At 39.6% G+C, this 22,710-nt stretch overlaps 1 protein-coding gene across 2 annotated transcripts in view; it reads left to right on the top strand.

The window, feature by feature from the left end:
- Positions 1 to 22,710, top strand: part of MYO18B (myosin XVIIIB) — an 810,748-nt gene that overhangs the window by 76,340 nt on the left and 711,698 nt on the right. For both annotated transcript variants that reach the window (XM_089684120.1, XM_089684121.1), the window contains exons 5-6: positions 12,328 to 13,014; positions 20,447 to 20,513. In XM_089684120.1, coding sequence (XP_089540246.1) covers positions 12,328 to 13,014; positions 20,447 to 20,513 — 754 coding nt within the window. The remainder of the gene's footprint in view (positions 1 to 12,327; positions 13,015 to 20,446; positions 20,514 to 22,710) is intronic.

Raw genomic sequence — 22,710 nt, forward strand, 5'->3', positions numbered from 1 at the left:
ACTGGATGGTGCGTTGAGTGGTACTAATGTTTAGGACAATATGTGCTTAGGGACAATTTCCCGGAAAACAAGCAGTTTATGTTCTGCGCATTCATCCCTTGGCGCACACTGTCCTAATTGTTGGTACCACACAGGGCACTGCCCAGCCGCAGCAGCTTTCAGCCTCTCAAAGAGTTTAAAGGTTAAGTTCATGTTACGTGTTACACCAATATTCCAAAAGGTTAATTGGCTCCTGTCTAAATTGGCCCTAGTATGTGTATGCATGAATGTAAGTTAGAGCCTGTAGATTATATGTTCCTTGAGGGTTAGGGACTGATGTGAATTTACAATATATATATATATATATATATATATATATGTAAAGCACTGCGTAAATTGACGGCGCTATATAAGTACCATTATTAAATAAATACAGGTGAAACTCGAAAGATTATCGTGCACAAGTTCATTTATTTCAGTAATGCAACTTAAAAGGTGAAACAAATATATGAGATAGACTCATTACATGCAAAGCAAGATAGTTCAAGCTGTGATTTGTTATAATTGTGATGATTATGGCTTACAGCTCATGAAAATCCCAAATCCACAATCTCAGAAAATTAGAATATTACATGCAATCAATAAAACAAGGATTGTACATAGAACTATATCGGACCTCTGAAAAGTATAAGCATGCATATGTACTCAGTACTTGGTTTGGGCCCCTTTTGCAGCAATTACTGCCTCAATGCGGCGTGGAATGGAAACTATCAGCCTGTGGCACTGCTGAGGTGTTATGGAAGACTAGGATGCTTCAATAGCGGCCTTCAGATCTTCTGCATTGTTTTCGGTCTCATATCTCCCATCTTTCTCTTGGCAATGCCCCATAGATTCTCTATGGGGTTCAGGTCAGGCGAGTTTGCTGGCCAATCAAGAACAGTAATCCTACAGTCACTGAACCAGGTTTTGGTGCTTTTGGCAGTGTGGGCAGGTCCCAAGTCCTGCTGGAAAATGAAGTCAGCATCCCCATAAAGCTCGTCTACGGAAGGAAGCATGAAGTGCTCCAAAATCTCCTGGTAGACGGCTGCGTTGACTCTGGACTTAATGAAGCACAGTGGACCAACACCAGCAGATGACATGGCTCCCCAAATCAACACAGACTGTGGAAACTTCACACTGGACTTCAAGCATCTTGCAGTGTGTGCCTCTCCATTCTTCCTCCATTCTCTGGGTCCTTGGCTTCCAAATGATATGCAAAAGTTGTCTCATCAGAAAAGAGGACTTTGGACCACTGAGCAACAGATCTGGTCTGTTTTTCTTTAGCCCAGGTAAGACGCTTCTGACGTTGTTTGTTGTTCAGGAGCAGCTTGACAAGAGGTATATGACATTTGAAGCCCATGTCCAGGATCCGTCTGTGTGTGGTGGCTCTTGATGCACTGACTCCAGCCTCAGTCCACTCCTTGTGAAAGTCCCCAACACTTTTGAATGGCCTTTTCCTGACAATCCTCTCCAGGCTGCGGTCATCTCTGCTGCTTGTGCACCTTTTTCTTCCACACTTTTCCCTTCCACGTAACTTTCTATTAATGTGCTTTGATAAAGCACTTTGGGAACATCCAACTTCTTTTGCAATTACCTTTTGAGGCTTTTCCTCCTTATGGAGGGTGTCAATGATGGTTTTCTGCACAACTGTCAAGTTAGCAGTCCTTCCCATGATTGTGATTCCTACTGAACCAGACTGAGAGACCATTTAAAGGCTCAGGAAGCCTTTTGCAGGTGTTATGGCTTAATTAGCTGATTAGAGTGGGACACTTTGAGCCTAGAATATTGCACCTTTTCATAATATTCTAATTTTCTGAGATTGTGGATTTGGGGTTTTCATGAGCTGTAAGCCATAATCATCACAATTATGACAAATCACGGCTTGAACTATCTTGCTTTGCATGTAATGAGTCTATCTCATATATTAGTTTCACCTTTTAAGTTGCATTACTAAAATAAATGAACTTTTGCACGATATTCTAATTTTTGGAGTTTCACCTGTATATATATTCAGGGTGCAACGTGTAACATGTTACTGGTGCAGCTGCCCTGGTGTCCCATGTACGAAATATGAGAAGACAGTTGACCCTGACAGTTTGCAAGATCCCCGCATTGTATCAGTGATCTGCTGATCGTGAGTGTAATGCTTTATAGACTCCCAATTTTAAAAAATCATAATAATAAATGCACATTTTTCTACCTGCAAAAAGATATGAATTTATTTTTTTTTTAAAAGGTAAATTATCCTTTACCAGGCGGCTGAAAACAGGCCTGGGTGGTGCTCCTCTGTCTTCTGCCCACACCTAAATGGCAGAATCTTATTCACCAAGACTAAACACCCACTGTACATAAGGCCTTAGGTCTGAAAAACTTTTTTGTCCATTAGGTAACATTAGACCGGGGGTCAGCAACCATTAGATCACGATCTACCAGTAGACCATTGCCACGTAATTAGTAGATCATGGTCTGGGCTTGCTGAACTGCCATGCCAGAGTATCAAACAGAGTGCAATGCAGAGGGACTACTTGTAAAGTTGGAGCTGTAGTAGGGAGCAAGAGCTGCATAAGACGATGACTCCTCTGTAGTGCTGCTCCTACACACGTTCATGGTTGGTGGGTGTAGCACCTGCCCAGCATGACCCATTCAAGTGAATGCAGCCACTCTGTAAGTGCTCTGCAACCTTGTGCAGTACAGCAAATGAGGGGTTAAGCAGGCAGCATTGTGTTGCTTTCTCACCACCTGCCCCCGCAGAAGCATACAGTTGCGGGGAGCTTGTAGAGTGGCCCCATTTACTTGAATGGGTCTCGATTGAGAGGTGGTAACACCTGCCAAAAGCAAGGGGGGATGTAATTCCTTCTGTGGCATGTGTACACCCTTGGCTGCTGCCTTAGCAGCAGGGATTGGGGTGGCAAAACCGTGTCTCAACTGCAAGGTTTTACCACCTCCCAACTTTACACATAAACAAGCCCTAAGAGTGCCTAAGAGTGCGGATGCCTGATGTAACTAAGAACTCATTCACAAGTGCAGCAGGCACTGCTGCTCCTCTGAAAAATTATCTGAGTGTGTTTGACAGATGGTGAGGAGGCAATATGCTGCCTCCTCATCACCTGATTTAAACCCATGATTTCTGTGCAATGCGCGCGATTGTGACATGGTAGTACAGCAATTAGAGCTTTAAATCAGGTGTGAGGAGGTGACACTATGCCCAGTGATCTTTGACTTCTCCCATGTTGTTCAGGTAGACCTCCACCAATTTTAGGTTGTCTATCCCTGCATTAAGCTATAGACTAACACTGAGCTTCGGATCAGATGCACGTGAACAGAATGGCCATGTAAAGTGAATCTTGGCACTACATAATTTTGTTATATTTGTGTACATAAATACATTTTAAAATATTGAATATTTTAAACTATGGCTCTGAAATTGTCAACTGTGTTCAGAATTGTTATACTTTTATTGTTATACTTTGCTTGAGGTTAAACAGACCATGAAGTGCCAGTTTTTATTATGATTTATATATATCTAGGTGACCTAAACTATATGTCTCTAGTCTGGGCACAGGTGCACTTTAACAATGCTATTCTCCTGGTATAGAGATTTGTTGGCACATATGAGACACCAGCTGTTAGTATATAACCAACCACATTTAGCTTGTGTTGTGTATTGTAGATGTGCATCATAAAAGAGGACTTTGTACCATAATCTCTAGATCCCATACTGCATGACAAATATCTTAAATTAACAGAGCTTCAGTTACATGTACATTTGCTTATTCAGGGAATAAAATCATGGTATTTATAAATGTTCCTGGATAACCAGGCATTTCAATTATTCTTGGGTTAATCGATGTACATATTAAGTGATGGCGGGTTAAGTGGGGTCCAGCAAGCCCTTCTCTCACAGATCAATTTCACTAAGAGGATAAACAAATCTGAGCAAATATTATGTTGTCAAAACAGTGACATTCAAACAATTCTGACTTGTGCAAACCATTTCCATGGCATTTTTCATCAACTCAATTTCTGAATATTTCATCCTCTGTGCCTTGTCTTTTTTTTTATTATAATTGAAACTGAAAAAAAATTATCATAATCCTCAGTGAAGCAGATATGTCCATTCCATCCAGTGCTGATGTCCCTATGCTAATTTATTTGTAAATCTGTTACACTGGTAGATCAAACAATAATGGGTTTGCTGACAAACTTCATGTTAGAGTGGCCATTGAAATCAGGACATGCTAGGGTAGCAGGACTAAATGGGTGGGGAAGGCATGGCTTTACATTCTGAAGACAGCCATGGCACTGGCTTACTTCAGGGGGCAACGATCAGACAAGCATTCTAACCTGTCTATTCAGTTTATCAATTGACAGAAGCTGCCCCACAGGCATTAAATCAGTGAAGATCACAATAAACAAAACTAGACTGTCTGCTAATCTCTATGGTCAGCTTAAGGTTAGGTAGTTCAAAGAAATGAATGAATTCAACCACCACCAAAGGCTAGGTTCCCCACCAGTAGTAAATTTGGCCCACAGGGTGCTTTTAGTAAGGGAAAGGGATATGCTTGACAACTCGTAAATAAAACTGATATAAGAAAATATTTTTTATTAATTTACAAGCATGAGAGATGGTTTTGAGAACATTTATACATACTTGGAGTGCACTAGTAACAACTGTTCGCATATCAATCAGTTCTAGAAAAAGTGGTGCAATGCATTGATCTAATCTTGCTGCACGTTACCTTGTGGCCTGTGTGCAACTGGACATACAGCAAAACCCTCCCATCCTCCAGCAAAACAGACTGTATATGTATAAATCTTAAAGTTTTATTAAGAGAATGGGGTAGGTGAAAGTGGTGGGAAGAGCAAAGAGAAATACCATAAGAACACATACAATACAGCAATAAAAAAGTTAGTTACTGGTAGATATAGTAGTTTCTGGATGTGGGTGGAAGTCCAAATTTTACCAGAAATGTTGCCATTTGGAGGAAAGACCGGTGTTTTTTCTTTGCATATGCTGAAACATGGTGGCTGGACTTCTAGATGCTTCTTCCTTCTCTGGAGAATCTCTCTGGAGAGTGGAGAATCATGGGAGGTCCAGAGGCATGGTAGGGTCAAACACTGCTAAAATGGCTTTATAAATTAGCAAAGGATTAGTGGTGTGTGGCCACTAGGCAGAGCCCAAAATAGGTCCAATGGGTAAACAGAAAATCTTTTTAAAACCCTATGTTGAAGGCATGACACACACCAGAGAGTCAATAAACAAAGATCATTGTAAAGGTGCACATACACTAATAGTTGAGAAAGACTGTTCTAAAGAGCTGTACTTTACAGTCAAACTTTCAGAGCAGAGCATATCTCTATGTCTTCACTAAGCTGGTGTACATAACGTAATGTTGCCGCTCCTCTGTGACCAAGCCTCGGTGGGCTGGGTGGGGTGAAACACTCCCAAGGGCATGGCCTGAGTGACGGCTGAGGCCATCTTCACATAGGACTCCATGAGTGATTAGACTAGCGTCCTTTCTTACATTGTGCCTATATGTCACTCACTATCACAGAAAATTCAAAGAAATAGAAGTCTGTCTGATTTCTGAACAGGGGGTTGAATCATGCAAATCACCTAATGTTTATGAACACTTTAATGGCTCCATAGACCTGCTTTTATCTAGTTTCTGGTTTGACATACTATTTGATATACTGTAAATATCTATATACTGTTGGTGTGACGTATATATTCAGCCTTCAGGACCTTTTACACAGTGTGGATTCTGTGCAGATTCCAATCCAATCATTTGATCTGAGCAGATGACACATCTGTGTCTGGTCAGCTTCTGCTCTATGAGCGGCTGGGAGTAAATGGACAGCACTGTTCGTTTACACCCAAATACCCTCTGATCTACTCTACCTACATGGAAGAGGACAGATTCATTTCTGTTTTTTTTAGCTGAATCAGAACCAGGTGTAGGCAGGTGTTAATGGACACAAGTCCATTTACACCCGCTTGTCCATAGATGGACCATCCGACCAGGTCTGCCTGAAAAACTGACAGCAGACCTGGTTGGATCACCCATGTGCAAGAGGCCTAATTCAGATGCAGTTATGCGAAGTGATACAAATTGCAAGCAATGAGTGTTTACCTATTACTGTCTTGTCTGAGGTTGGATTCACATAATTTGTGTTGCTTTTAGCTCATGCACTTCAGTTGACCTGCATTGACATGATTTTTTTTTTTAAGTGTGCCTTTTTTTTTTGCCAGCAAAAGCAAAATACTTCTATTACTTATTTCCTTCTATGTGCACTGCCATGATCTGTAATGCTTTGTAGTGCATTGCAACTGGTCATTGCATTGGATCTGCTTTAAGCAATGCAGCTGAACTGATGAGATGTGAATTACTAATGTTATGTTTGCTGCACTTAGGACCTTGTTGCTCTTTGCTTTATTTAAAAAAATAAAGCAGATACTGTTATTAACCACTTGAGCTTGGAAAATGTTAGCCCCTTCATGACCAGGCCATTTTTTGAAGTCCGTGCTATTTTAACTGGCAATTGCACGGTCATGCAATGCTGTATGCAAACATAGTCTATTTCACACAAATAGAGCTTTCTTTTGGTGGTGTTTCTTTACCACTGGGTTTTTGATTATTGGCAATATAAACGAAAAAACAAATCCCAATATTTTCTACATTCTGCTATTAAACATATACAATAAAAAAAATAAAAAAATCAGATTTCTTCATACATTTTGGCCAAAATGTATTCTGCTACATGTCTTTGGTAAAAAATCTCAACAAGTGTACATTGATTGGTTTGCATGAATGTTATAGCATCTACAAAGTATGGTACAGATATCGTAATTTGTATTTATTAATTTTTTTTATACTAGTAATGGCGGTGATCAGCGATTAATAGCAGGACTGTGATAGTACGGTGGGCAATCTGACACTAATTGACACTTTGTGAGAACTGACTAACTGCCACTGACATCTCCAGTGACTCTAATACAGTGATCAGTACTAATAAAATACAATGACACTGTGCTGATGATACTGGCTGGGAAGGGGTTAACATTTAGGGGCAATCAATGGGTTAACTGTGTGCCAAACAATGTGTTATTGTATTTACTGTGTGCTGATTTTACTAAGGGATGTGGCCGTTTTTATTCCTAGCTTTGCAGGGAAACTAAAACTGGCACATCATCGCTGTCAGGACAGAGCTCGTGTTGTTTACATCCACAGAGCGTTGTCTTGTCATCTGCTCCGGAGATCCACAGGTTCCATCCGTAAATAATTGGCCAGGATCTGCTGATCAGATTGTGCTGTAACGAATCACAGCACAGCCAGGGCAGCGTACACGTGCAAACCCCCTGCCTGGAAGAGCAGGATCATACATCAGATACGTGATCCAGCCCAGAGCAGCCATCCTGCAGCAGTATATCTGCATGGGGCAGTCCGCAAGCGGTTAAAGGACTGCTACCACAAAAAATATTGCAGTCTCCTAACTGTATGTGAGTATTACATGTTTCTCTATGTTTACATACACAAAACATTTAAAACCAGATAAAATTAACTGTATGGTCAGAGCTGTGCTAGCTATGAGGCCAATTGGTGGCACTCATGGAGGCAAAGTGGGGGGTGGCACTGAGGACTAGTGTCCATACTGGATACTCCAACCTCAATGAAGCTCAGGAACACTGAACCTGATAAAATCACAGACTGTGTTGATGTGGTCTCTCTCTGGCCACTCCGCCTGTCACACAAGCAGGTGCCACAGCCGAGTCTCTTTAATGATGTGGAGTCTGTTAACAATGTTGACCCAGCTTCAATGAGCACATTGCTTGCAGCCACTGCATTTACCTGTGTGACAAGCATAGTGTCCATGCTGAGGCTTTTACTCTGAGCTTGCACTTCTAACAGGTTTCTGAGCTGACTGTGGACAAAAATGGCTGCCTCAGGTGGCACCCACTGTTGGCTTGGCCCTGTGTGTGGCATTTATCATAATCTCTTACCTGGCTGATAAACAGATTTACTAATGAATTTTAACTGTAAAGATTTTCACAATATGTTTTATATTTGCATAATATTTAGAAAATTATTTGTATTCAGTGTTTGCAGTAAAGTTACAAAACAGAAATTGCAGGCAATTACACCAAGGTGAAATGCAATCATTACAAAACAAAGACAAATAGCCTCATACAAAAAAAGATGAACGCTACCCGTGACCAATACAGCATACTCCGCATGCAAAGGAGAATCCAGGATACAAGACCTCTCCCAATACAAAAGACAGAGGCAACAGAATAGTACATTCCACACATTAGCTCCCATAATGGATGGAAAAAAGCAAAACAAGTGCAGCTGGATAATCTAGACAGCAGGAAAATGATATGCATTCTAGTTCAAATAAACGGACAATAAACTTTGACTAGTATAGGAAAACCACAGTTAATCAGGGATAGTCAGAGGAGACCCCCCCCCCCACACACACACACATACACACCTTATCAAACTTATGGGGTACACCCCTATTGGAGTAAGTTGCTTTTTATTAGGAAAGAGACCTGTTAACCAAAACCTTCCAGGCTGCTGATGTTTGGGCTGCAGCTTTTTTTCCAAGATAGAATAATGCGTTTTCTAGTGTAATGTAATCGTAGGGTAAGTACGGTGTGTATAGCTTGAGTAGGGGCTAGTCCATCCACTAGAACTAAGAGACAGCTTCTCACAGCGGGGCTGAGAGGTATAGTGGTAGCGGATTTGATATACAGTATTGGAGAGTCTGAGCTCAATAAATCTGAATAGCTGGGCATTCCCAAAAAAGTCTGCCCCAGTGGCTGTACATTGCCAGCAGGAACAGGAATGACCTCTATAGATGGCTGGTTTTCCAGGAGTTAGGTAAATGCGGTGTAAAAATTTGTTCTGTATAAGTTGATCCCTGGCAGAGGCTGAGAGGTATAGTGGTAACGAATTGGATAACTTGGAGAACCTCAGCCTAATAAATCCGAATAGCTGAGCTTTCCCAAAAAATATGCACACAATCCGCCCCAGTGGCTGAGCATCGCCAGCAGAAATAGAAAAAACATCTATAGATTTTGGCTAGTTTGCCAGGAGTTAGATAAATGCAGTCTAAAAATCTGTAGTGTATAAGTTGATCCCTGGCAGAGATTAACCTGGTAAATTGTGCTTCCCACACATCCTCCCATTCCTCATCATCAGGACTGGAAAAATGGGCACCCATCTAGCCTTACAAATACTGATTAGTGCTCTCAGGAATCCGATTAGTATTCACAGTAAATAGTTATTTATTTGTAAATGGGCGATAAGGGCTTGATAGGATCATCATCTCCTAACATGGCCTCCAAAGTCGTGGGACAAAAGGAGACCTGTGCACACCCAAATTGCGACTGGTAGGCATGCCCCAGCTGAATATAATGAAAGAACTGGGCATTTTCAAGTTTATACATGGATTTTAGCTCATCAAAGGACTTTAGCAGTCCATCTTTGCATTAACGTTGCAGTACTTAAAATATATTTTAACTGTATACTGTAAACTCCATACAGTTAGTTTTAAATGGCTTTAAATATCTATGCTGACTTTTGTGCAAAATTTGTTGAGATCAGAATTATTTTTTGTATTTAATGGATATAGTATATGAGGTATAAAATATGTTAATTTGGGAATTCTTTGGTATTTGCTACAAACAGTTACAAGCACCTAGGGCAGTGTATGGTTTGGTCTTGACAGAACAGCTGTTCCTTAGAGCGGAAGGTCAGCAGATACCATCTGCCCTCACAGACACACAAGCTGATTTTCCCAAGATCAAGTAACAAACACCCATTTGTCAACAACCGGACAGAAACTGTATGGGCTTGTAGCAAAGATTTACCAGACTCCATAGATTAGATACAATATATCGTACTTAGCTTAATTTAAGTTCTAAATACTTGAATGGCTTAAATACAGCCTATAGAAAAGTAATTTGTCAGTTATTTAAATAAAAATTGCTATCTCTATTGATTTATACTTCTTACAGGCACATTGATAACTCATGATGTATTTTTATACATTCTTGCAATTTCCCCTGGCTGTGGCTCAAGCAGAATATTTTAGCCAATTCTAAACATGGCCAGTGTGTTGTAATTTTTCCATCATGCAATTATGTAACATGGTTTTTTTAAGAGGTGGAGAAAGGCTGTAATTATGATTTTTAATATAGCAAATGTTTTCATTAGTTCCATTATTAAACACTAAACCAGATTTATTTATTTGTTGATCTATATTTGATTGTTACAGGATAACTACAACTCTTCTAATTCTGCTTAAAACATGTAAACCCCCCCAATTTTTATGGTACCCCTTTCCAATACCATTGTTTTGTTTACAGTCTAATGAGTGAGCTTGTGTCACTAGCAATGTCGGTGTCCTTGTCCCTCCCAGTCAGTGTCAGTTAGCATTAGATTTCCCACCACTCTATCACAATCACATTATCGCTGATCACCGTCATAGCATCTATAGCTGCTTAAATTCCAGTATATATACCATTGTTTAATGCTATACCTTTCACAAAAACCAAACTAATATATGCTTATTGAATAACACAAAAAACAGCGCAAAAATTAAATAAATAAAAATAATCACAAATAAATAAATATCCGTGCAAAAATATATATATATAAAATATAATATTTCAAACATAAGTCCTTATTTTCACAAAAGGATTTTAAAGACAATGTTCCAAAATGTGCTTCCACCTAATCACCACGTGAAAAATAATATTGACCGCACTCACCAGATGGAGGTGAGTAATAAGCCTCATAGGATATAAGGGATCCTATAGCCCCTCAGGAGGAACTCAAATCGCCTTCTTCACCCTGCTTAGATACAGCAATCGACTCCACTCTACTTCTCCATGGAATCCTCAATAATGTGCAAGGAAAGAAAGGCTACATAGTGTAATACTGCCACTCAATACCATATAAATCGATAGAATAAGGACACTCACATGTTTCAATAAAATAACAGGCCTTGTTTAATAGCCTCAAAGGCTTCAAAGGAACAAGCTTCCAAATTGTAAATATAGGGATCTCACGCTTTAAGAACCACTGTAGAAGATAACCAGCTTTCCACCTCTAAAATGACCGTTTGAACCGCAAAAGTCAGCGTGCGTTCCAAATACTGGAAGTGACGTAGGCCAAGATGACGGCAGACCGGAAGTGCGTCAACGCGTTTCGCCTCACCCACAGGGCGTTCTCAAGACCAAGACTCAAGGTCTTGAGAACGCCCTGTGGGTGGGGCGAAACGCATTATTGGTGGTTTTCACTGGTGCACAGCTGCATAATTGTATACTTTCTTTGATTGGCGCTGGGATTTTTTAGTTTGTTTAATATATGCTTATTGACCTTTTTTTTTTTACCAAAGACATGTAGCAGAATACATTTTGTCCTAAATTTATGATGAAATTAGATTTTATTGGATATGTTTAATTACAAAAAAAGTAAATATTGTTTTTCTTTCAAAATGTTCAGTCTTTTTTCATTTATATAATAAAAAATAAAAACAAAGAAAGTTCTATTTGTGTGAAAAAATAGTCATAAATGTCAGTTGGGTACAGTTTTGCATGACCGAGTAATTGCAAGTTAATATAGCACAGTGTTGAATAGCAAAAAGTGCCCTGGTCATGAAGGGGGTAAAACCTTCCAGAGTTCAAGTGGTTAAGAATGGAATCAGTAAAACAAGGTGATACCTTTCACATGATTTCTAATGACCTTTACTGTTAGATCCCCTTTGATTGTGCAGGCACATAAGTAAATTAAAGTGTCTCTCTAGGAAACTTTTTATTAAACTTGCAAAGGAGGGGAGAGGTGCAGAGAGGAAAGAAACTTTTCTAGAGTTAAGGTCTGCTTTAAGGACTGTATCCACAGAAACTGCATTTATCAGTCCTGTGAATAATCTCAGATATGTGCCCATGTTCAGGATGATTATCAGACAGATTAATCATTGTTGACAAAATGCTATTTAAAACTGGCTCAAAGATGACCCCCATGGGTGGCCCAGTTTCCATTAGGATGTAGAGTAGCCGGAATGAGAAATTCAGTCACACTGTTAGTTGACCAGCCAGCATAATGTATATAGTCATCCTTCTCTATATCTGCTATATTATCTCTCCTGGCATTTGGTATCTGTAAACTATATACACATCACATATTCTAACATTAAACAAATGTATTCCATTTTGAGATGCGTAGAACAAAGTTAATGAGAGAAAGCAATAACTATAAGGGGAATAACTTAATTTTTCATATTGTCATTGTATTTCAGTCTCCAGGAAAACTGAACAATAATCTTGTTCAACAGTTTGCATTTAAGGATGAAAATATCATCTCTGTAGGGGAAGAAATGGCAGACAAAAATAATGTCTTTATGAATGGACTTAATGGAGACAATCATGCAGCACCAGGACCAGTATCAGAAAAAGCAGGCAGGCGTAGCCTCAGTTTCAAGACTCTTAAGAGCCCTCCAAAGAGACAAAACCCACCAGTGGAACCAATGACTATTGAAGAAAATGAGAATCCACTAAAAGAACAAAAGACTAGTAAAGAAATAGAGAAACCACTTGCAGACCACAAGAGTGAAAGACCATGCGATAAAACACTAGAGGAACAAAAGACTAGTAAGTCAAGTGGAAAGCCATTATCAGAACATGAAAACAAGATTGCCAAAGAATGCCAGAAGTCACAAGCACAAGAATCTGAGAACATTAAAGACTCTGAAGGTACAGTCTGTCAGTCCAGTAAGAATGCAGAAGGCAAATCACAAGAGTCTGAAGAGAGACATTTACCAACAGTTCCTGTAGAAAGTGCACAGTCTTCCCATTTAGAAAGTGGAGTAGGACAAGTCTACCAAGAAAGTGCCTATGTTCTTAAAGAAAACATACAAGAGGACAGCAATCAGAATAATGAAGTTGAAGGACCACAAGTAGAGAAGCAGGGAAAGACTCCACCAAAGGTAAGCTGTTATGTAGATGACATTAGACTGAAGGAAAGAAAGGAGAAATCTCAAGGCCATAGGATTATCAGCTTCCCCAGCAGCCCCTTATGTATGTGATATACATGCTTATACATGTGATATACATGATATACATACATATTGTGCCAAATTGGACCAATGAAACTATACAATGAAGATTATACCTGGAGTTTAGCTCCTCTTAATTCATTCCTATATAGTATCCAGCGTTAGGTACAGCAACACATTTTTGTCGTATGGTTCAAGGAAATCAGGGTTCAAGTTGGAATATTTAAAGAACTCAGTGGGTGACCAAACCTTTTGTCTAAGTTGACCTCCGTGAGTAAGCAGTGGTCTCTTTGCAGAAGTCCAGCACATCACCTGCTAAGTCAGAGCCACAGTTCGCCAATCAGCAGGGAGCATAAGCTATGCTGATTGCAGAGGTGGGGGGTATGTTGGAACTCAGCGATGAGACAACTGCTTTTACACAAAGAGAAAGGGTCCCACTTTTCAGCTGCTGGCAGGAAACCAGCTTTTTACCTAGACTGTGGATGCTTTAGAAAGAAAAAAAATGCAAGATATTGAACACCTTTTGTTTTGATGCACCCAGAATGCATTTAGCTGATTTAGACTGAGGGTTCAACTGGGATTTAACACTGTTTGCTCATAATCATTGATCTGATACCTATGTTTGAGCATGTATCAGCTACATTTATTTTCTAGATGCAAAACCTATATATTATTCTACAGAAATTTTAAAAACTCAAATATATTTGTGAAGGCTCGTTAAAGTAGAACTCAATCCGAAACTATTAACTTTGACTTGGACAGAGTAGGGAATAGTAAGACAGTCTCTTAAGTTTCAATTGCTGAGTCTGTTCAATTTGGTGAATGTACAATGAGTTCAGTGCACTCCATACAGCAACATGACCCAGTCATAGGGTCTGTGCTATGGTGAAATGGCGGATGGCACCACCAAAACATAGGTCCAAACCAGGATATCATCAGCATACCATATTTAGTTACCCAAACAGAACAAGTTAATGCCACCAACAGCAAAAAAGCAACATTTCAAAGCCACTAGGGGCCTCTTCTTCTCTGTCACTGTAAAAGGCCCCAAGTGGCATCAAAATAACACTTGTTTCTGTTGATGACATTAAAGTGTCCTGTTTTTTTATCTAATTGTGCTGTTTGTAAAAGTGTGCTGTTTGGACCCGTTGAGGTATATTCCTCTTACTTTCTGTCAGGGAAGAATATAGCATTTCCTGTCAGGACATAGTCGCAGGGGCAGGAAATTTATGAAAATATCCAAAAGGTGTCACAGACTGAAATAAGAAATTGACAGAATTTGTAACTGTTCCTCACTCTGTCCATATAAAAAAATAACCTGAAAAAATGTTAGGAGTTATGTTATAACAAATATAATAGTTGTAATGAAGGTCTGCACTCGCTTTTCACCCCTAAACAGTGTCTTACTCGACAGCTATGTATAATATATATAAATGTATATATATAAATTTATGTGTAAATTACAGCATTTTGTGTAATTAATGAACCAATAATAACGTAATTTATGAAGTGTAACAAATATATAAAGTGCAAAATTTAAAGTGCAAAAATATATCTAAAGTACATTAGTAATATTCAGTGCTAAGTCCAAATCAACTAGTTAAAAGTCCTCTATAAAGTTCAATATTTTAGGTTCAGGTACATTTTACATCTTTTTATAGATTAATTCTGTGATACCTTCATCCAAAGAGGTCTATTCAACAGATATGAATGACCACTTAACTTAAGTTGGTCTGCCCAAACTTTATGAAAAACGTCCACATGCAAAAGTACCTCTTACTAGTACAGTAATTCCACCAAACTTTTGAATGAGTTCTGGGAGCTTGATCATAAATCCAACTTGTTTGTAAATCCAACAAAGATCAGCACTTGCAGACTATGGCTTTGAGTATTGATCAGTGTGTTTTGGTGGGGGGAGTCCCCCTATCAGAACACAAATGCACTGTGGGGGAGATTGCTGCAGCAACATTGCTTGTGCTGGTACGGTGGTCTGTTAGTTTTTTTTTTTCGTCCAGCCCTCTGGGTTGAATGAAAAAAAAAGAGTATTTGTACCCAGCTTTACACGATTGGACATCTTTGAAAGTTTGCAACTTGAACGTTCGTATGTAAGGGACTAACTGTATCAGCTCCAGTGATATATACACATAAGTATGGCATAATGCTGGGAATGGGTTATGGTACAGGAACTTCATTACACACAGAGGTGAATGCTCATTCAGTTACAATGTGGCCTGCAAAGACTCCTATATTTCTGAACAATTTATTCTTTAGTGCCAGGCAATGGTAAGTTTTTCACCATGTTTTAAAAATATTTTTTAATAAATGCAGTTTAGTACTATGATTGTATCCATTTTTTGTTATACCATAAATATGTGTATACATTGCTGCAGTGAACTGGTTGAAGGGAGGTTCTTATATGTGGAAGTTCTTCATAAAGCTTGCACAGACCAACTTATTAAATTAATTGGTCAGTCATATTTGGTGAATAGCCCCCAAGAGGAGCTGGAGTGTTTTTTTCTTCATTGGGGGAAAGTATCACAGTGTCAATATGTAAAAAGGGGAACTGAAATGTACTTGAAGCTATGTTGGCAAGATTACACTTTATGGTGGACTTTTTACAATTTGACTTGCACATGTATTATGGATGAATTTGGCACTGAAAATGACTAATGCACTATATATATACAGTCAGGTCCATAAATATTGGGACATCAACACAATTCTAACATTTTTTGCTCTATACACCACCACAATGGATGTGAAATGAAACAAACAAGATGTGCTTTAACTGCAGACTGTCAGCTTTAATTTGAGGGTATTTACATCCAAATCAGGTGAACGGTGTAGGAATTACAACAGTTTGCATACGTGCCTCCCACTTGTTAAGGGACCAAAAGTAATGGGACAGAATAATAATCATAAATCAAACTTTCACTTTGTAATACTTGGTTGCAAATCCTTTGCAGTCAATTACAGCCTGAAGTCTGGAACACATAGACATCACCAGACGCTGGGTTTCATCCCTGGTGATGCTCTGCCAGGCCTCTACTGCAACTGTCTTCAGTTCCTGCTTGTTCTTGGGGCATTTTCCCTTCAGTTTTGTCTTCAGCAAGTGAAATGCATGCTCAATCGGATTCAGGTCAGGTGATTTACTTGGCCATTGCATAACATTCCACTTCTTTCCCTTAAAAAACTCTTTGGTTGCTTTTGCAGTATGCTTTGGGTCATTGTCCATCTGCACTGTGAAGCGGCGTCCAATGAGTTCTGAAGCATTTGGCTGAATATGAACAGATAATATTGCCCGAAACACTTCAGAATTCATCCTGCTGCTTTTGTCAGCAGTCACATCATCAATAAATACAAGAGAACCAGTTCCATTGGCAGCCATACATGCCCACGCCATGGCACTACCACCACCATGCTTCACTGATGAGGTGGTATGCTTAGGATCATGAGCAGTTCCCTTCCTTCTCCATACTCTTCTCTTCCCATCACTCTGGTACAAGTTGATCTTGGTCTGATCTGTCCATAGGATGTTGTTCCAGAACTGTGAAGGATTTTTTAGATGTCGTTTGGCAAACTCTAATCTGGCCTTCCTGTTTTTGAGGCTCACCAATGGTTTCCATCTTGTGGTGAACCCTCTGTATTCACTCTGGTGAAGTCTTCTCTTGATTGTTGACTTTGACACACATACACCTACCTCCTGGAGAGTGTTCTTGATCTGGCCAACTGTTGTGAAGGGTGTTTTCTTCATCAGGGAAAGAATTCTTTGGTCATCCACCACAGTTGTTTTCCGTGGTCTTCCGAGTCTTTTGGTGTAGCTGAGCTCACCGATGCGTTCCTTCTTTTTAAGAATGTTCCAAACAGTTGTTTTAGCCACGCCTAATGTTTTTGCTATCTCTCTGATGGGTTTCTTTTGTTTTTTCAGCCTAATGATGGCTTGCTTCACTGATAGTGACAGCTCTTTGGATCTCATCTTGAGAGTTGACAGCAACAGATTCCAAATGCAAATAGCACACTTGAAATGAACTCTGGACCTTTTATCCGCTCATTGTAATTGGGATAATGAGGGAATAACACACACCTGGCCATGGAACAGCTGAGAAGCCAATTGTCCCATTACTTTTGGTCCCTTAACAAGTGGGAGGCACATATGCAAACTGTTGTAATTCCTACACCGTTCACCTGATTTGGATGTAAATACCCTCAAATTAAAGCTGACAGTCTGCAGTTAAAGCACATCTTGTTTGTTTCATTTCAAATCCATTGTGGTGGTGTATAGAGCCAAAAATGTTAGAATTGTGTAGATGTCCCAATATTTATGGACCTGACTGTATATATATATATATATATATATATACAGTTGTGCTGAAAAGTTTACATCTGTGGCTTTTTAAATTGCAATTAGTGTCAGTGTATAAATAGTCAATGAGTTTGTTAGCTCTTACGTGGAAGCACTGACTGGGCTAGATACTGAGCCATGGGGATCAGAAAAGGACTGTCAAAAGTCCTGCGTAACAAGGTAATGGAACTTTATAAAGATGGAAAAGGACATATAAAGATGTCCAAAGCCTTGACTATGCCAATCAGTACTGTTAAATCACCGATTAAGAAGTGGAAATTTCAGGGATCTCTTGATACCAAGCCAAGGTCAGGCAGACCAAGAAAGATTGCAGCCACAACTGCCAGAAGAATTGTTCTGGATACAAAGGGAAACCCATAGGTAACCACAAGAAAAATACAGGCTGCTCTGGAAAAAGACAGTGTGGTTGTTTTGAAGGAGCACAATATGACGACACTTGAACAAAAGTGAGCTGCATGGTCGAGGTGCCAGAAAGAAGCCTTTACTGCATCAATGACACAAAAAGGCCCGGTTAGGCATGTCAAAGTGTTGTCAGACATATTGTAACTGGGCTTTGTTGTGTCATTGATGCAGTAAAAGCTTATTTCTGGCACTTCGAGCAAACAGGTCATTTTTGTTCAAGTATAACCGTATTGTACTCCTTAAAAACAACCACACCATCTTTTTCCAGAGCAGCCTGTATTTCAGAAGCGTCTTACCTGGGCTAAAGAAAAACAGACCTGGTCTGTTGCTCAGTGGTCCAAAGTCCTGATGAGAGTAACTTTTGCATCTCATTTGGAAACCAAGGACCCAGAGTATGGAAGAAGAATGGAGAGGCACACACTGCAAGATGCTTGAAGTCTAGTGTAAAGTTTCCACAGTCTGTGTTGATTTGGGGAGCCATGTCATCTGCTGGTGTTGGTCCACTGTGCTTCATTAAGTCCAGGGTCAATGCAACCATCTACCAGGAGATTTTGGAGCACTTCATGCTTCCTTCCGCAGACGAGCTTTATGGGGATGCTGACTTCATTTTCCAGCAGGACTTGGGAGCTGCCCACACTGCCAAAAGCACCAAAACCTGGTTCAATGACTGTGGGATTACTGTTCTTGATTGGCCAGCAAACTTGCCTGACCTGAACCCCATAGAGAATCTATGGGGCATTGCCAAGAGAAAGATGAGAGACATGAGACCAAACAATGCAGGAGAGCTGAAGGCAGCTATTGAAGCATCCTGGTCTTCCATAACACCTCAGCAGTGCCACAGGCTGATAGCTTCCATGCCACGCAGCATTGAAGCAGTAATTTCTGCAAAAGGAGCCCAAACCAAGTACTGAGTACATATACATGCTTATACTTTTCAGAGGTCCGATATTATTCTATGTACAATCCTTGTTTTATTGATTGCATGTAATATTCTAATTTTCTGAGATTGTGGATTTGGCGTTTTCATGAGCTGTAAGCCATAATCATCACAATTATGACAAATCACGGCTTGAACTATCTTGCTTTGCATGTAATGAGTCTATCTCATATAATAGTTTTACCTTTTAAGTTGTATTACTGAAATAAAAGAACTTGTGCATGATATTCTAATTTTTCGAGTTTCACCTGTATATATATCTTTGAACGTTATAATTTTGTACTTTATTTGTTGCACTCAGGGCTTTGTTTTCTGCTAGAACTCAGTTCCACCACCTCTGGCTCAGGCCCTTTGCTCCCTGCTCGCCACGATCACTTGTAAACACATAAAACACAGAAGTCTGGTTTCTATGCTTACAAGGGACAATTTGCCTCCCAATGGCTCCCACAGATCTGATCTCCCATTGATTTCAGGATGGGGACAAGGGAGATTTCAGGTGCCCAGGGTGCAGTGAGAATGCTGACAATTCCACTGGATGATCTCCTTGCAAGTGAGAGAGGTGGAGCCACCTAAAGTGTGCAAGGAGGTACTAGAGCCTGCTAGATGCTTCTGCTTAATACAGCAACAAAAGTAAGACTTGTGGAAGATGGTGGACCTTTTAAGGGGGGATGGGGTTAATGGAGGGGGTTGCATGCCTAAGTCAGAGTTGAAGAGGGGTGAAAGTGAGAAGGGGGATGCAAAGGTGAGCAGCTGTAGAAGAGGACTGAAGTCTGCACTCTGTGTGTAGCACACCCCTGAAGCACACCCCTGAACCCTGCACTATGTACGTTGGCCACCCATGAATTCTGAACATAAAGCAGCTCTGAATTCTGAACTGTGAGTAAGCCCCCCCCCCAAACCCTGCACACTGTATTTATTGCACTCCTGATATTTAATGCCTCTTTAAGACCCTCCCACTGTTAGTGAAATTTGACCACACCCACTATTCAAAACAGTTTTTAAAGTGTTTGTGTGTGTTTGGGGGGGGGGGGGCTTTGGGGTTTGGTGGGTTGTGGTTGAGTTCCTGCACCTATTTTCTGGTTACACTTAATGAATTATCGAGTTATTTTTTGATTTATTAATAATGTCTATCTAAAGACACATGTACTTGCATCGAAAACTAAATGGTGTCTATACTTGCTTTACCATCTGATATCCTCCCAAAATATAGTACTTGTACAATGACCAGGTATTCTTGGAAGTAGCACACAATGCAAACAAATGTATCCTTTTAGCAGTGGTCACTAGAGTTTTTTTCATGAAGGAAATGCATTAAGAACACTGTGGTTCACTAAAAACCTGTGCTGTGCATTTATAATAAAGGAAAAATTCATATTTAATGTACCAACTTACATTAAAATAAAGAAAGGTAGAGAGAAAGGTGTTCAATCCCTTGTTGAATTAAAGCACTTAAGAATATTCTTAATACATTCTTTGTCCTCTTGAATTCATCTAGAAAAATAAACTAATAAAGAGTCTCCAGCCAAGTAATTTAGGATTAAAACATACCATTCCAGCCTCTTAATAATGCATGACTGTAGCAGAATAATTTCCTTCACAGTTGTTTCGAGTCTTGCCTTAAAATCTGTTAGTTTAAACCTTCATTAAGTCTTTTTCCTTAGGTCCTGGAAGATGTGTGGTATGAAACGGAGCAAGTCTGGTTTGTACACAAAGATGGCTTCACACTGGGTATGTGTAATACAAGGGTTTAAATTCCATGGCATGTTTCAAAGAATGGAGCCAACAATGCCCTGATGTCTATGTATGTTATTATTAGAAAGTTTAGAGAAGTGTTACAAGTATGTCAGTGCTATACATGTACAAAGGTCCTCAATGCAATCTACCTCTAGTGAGATACAGAACAAATGAGGCTCAGTTCGAAGCTAAGTGAAAAAGTAAGAAATGCCATGGATTTAAATATATTAACATGTGAGCTATTTTGACGCATGGATAGAAATAGATAACACACATAAATTAGGACGGAACAACTAAGCCAAATTTGGCATAGAAAGTTACCCAATGATAAAATGCAAATTAATAGCAAACATACTAAATCAAATACAGAGCACATCAATTACATATTCTTTTTACATTAAAACAAAAAATGCTTCATCAAGTATGATCAATACCAATAAAAATAACAGAACACATCATACTCATCTGAAAGCTACACTCAATGGAGCTTCCTCTGCCTGCAGTTTAGTCGAAGAACTTTTGAGAGGTCTAGTCATTTGCATGGTATGGAAGCTAAGGGCTCATGTACACTGCAGCTGATAAACTCACGTTTAGAAGCTGTTCAGTGTTTTTTTTCAGCAGCCCCTGAACTCACCCTAATGTTTTCCTATGTGTCCATGTACACATCTTCGTTTACAGTCATTTGAGTTTACAGTCGTTTTTTTAATGCAGAAAACTTGCGTTCAGCAGTTGATTTTACCAATGTTTCAAGCACTAAATGCTTGTAAATGCGACTAAATGCAGCAAATCACGTTTATAAGCGTTTGAGTCTGAAAATGTTTAACTCTTCCAGTTCCCGATGCTGTCCGTAGCCTTTTTTTTATCGTGAAAAATGCATGCAAAGCGTCTTCAAGGTACTCAGATGGACAAAACACTGAAGACAGGATGTTCCTAACAGTCTTGTCACACATTGTAATGACCAATTCCCACATCAGACCTCTCCCACCCTTGGAAACAAAAGATATGTTAATGACCATTCACACCTCAAATTTCTCCTGAAGACCCCCTGCCAGGTGGCCTTAATAACTCACTCCACCAGACACCTCTCCCAACCTTCAAAGCAAAAGAAATGTTAATGAGCAACTCACAGCTAAACTAATTTCAACACATACTGCTGTCTTTGCTTCTACTCTCTGTATTTTTCTGAAACAATCTGAAATAATTAATAATTTACCACTTTTCAGTACATTCTGGGCATTTGGGAGGTTCTTCTGTGCTTATCTTTAAAAAATGCTTCTAAACGCAAACGCACATAAACGTATTATGCAAACATGGCTAACCAGAACCTACGTTTTCCAGCAGTCAGTTTCCATCATTCAGAAGTGTCCCGTGTACATGGGGCCTAAGACTAAATGGGGGATTTCTCATTGACTTTTGGGAAATATTACGCAATGTCTCAGTAATATCATTTAGTTTCAAGTTGTGAAACCAACGTGTCTTAACTTTACGCATGGATCAGCTGAGCCTTGCAACACGCTTAATTTCTATTTGTTAAAATATAAAATTAATCAAACATAAACAGTTACGATTTTTTCACAGCTCCTACATCTCTAAACCAAAGCAAGAGCACACATATATCTATAGCGCTGTAATACTGCTTTTCATGTCCTCATGCCACCAGTATCTGCCACTATCGTGCCCCACTAATTTAGGTATTTAGACGTGTCCTGAGAATCTCTTTGGCTGTGATAAAAAATACCAGTTTGCTAATGCAGACTCATATTGCTTTTCACTACAACATTAAACTACTTTTACTAACAAGAGGATACATTTCAGGAAGTAATGAAGCATTAGAAGGATCTCATCAGCTAAATGGCAAAGAATAATATCATGTCTTCTTAAAAGTGGAAAAACTCCTCAAAATATTTTATATACAGTAATTCTAAGGGTACTGCGTAGCAAGGCTTTAAAGCAGGGGTGCTCAACCTTTTGAAGAGCGAGGGCCACTTAGGTGATTTGGTAACTGTTCGCGGGCCAATATGAAATTAAATGGTTCTGAATTTTGAATTTTTTATTTTGAACATTTTCCTCCTGCAGCTTCTGAATGCTGGCAGGAGGAATAGGAGGAGAAGCTGATTTTCAGCGGTTGCGGAAGGAAAAATGGAGTGAAAAGCAGCATGTGATAGGGAAGCCAAACGGCCCCCTGGAGCAT

The sequence above is a fragment of the Staurois parvus genome, unplaced genomic scaffold (genome assembly GCF_062004578.1).
Source record: "Staurois parvus isolate SC_StPar_1 unplaced genomic scaffold, SC_StPar_1.0 ptg000336l, whole genome shotgun sequence".
Lineage (NCBI taxonomy): Eukaryota > Metazoa > Chordata > Amphibia > Anura > Ranidae > Staurois > Staurois parvus.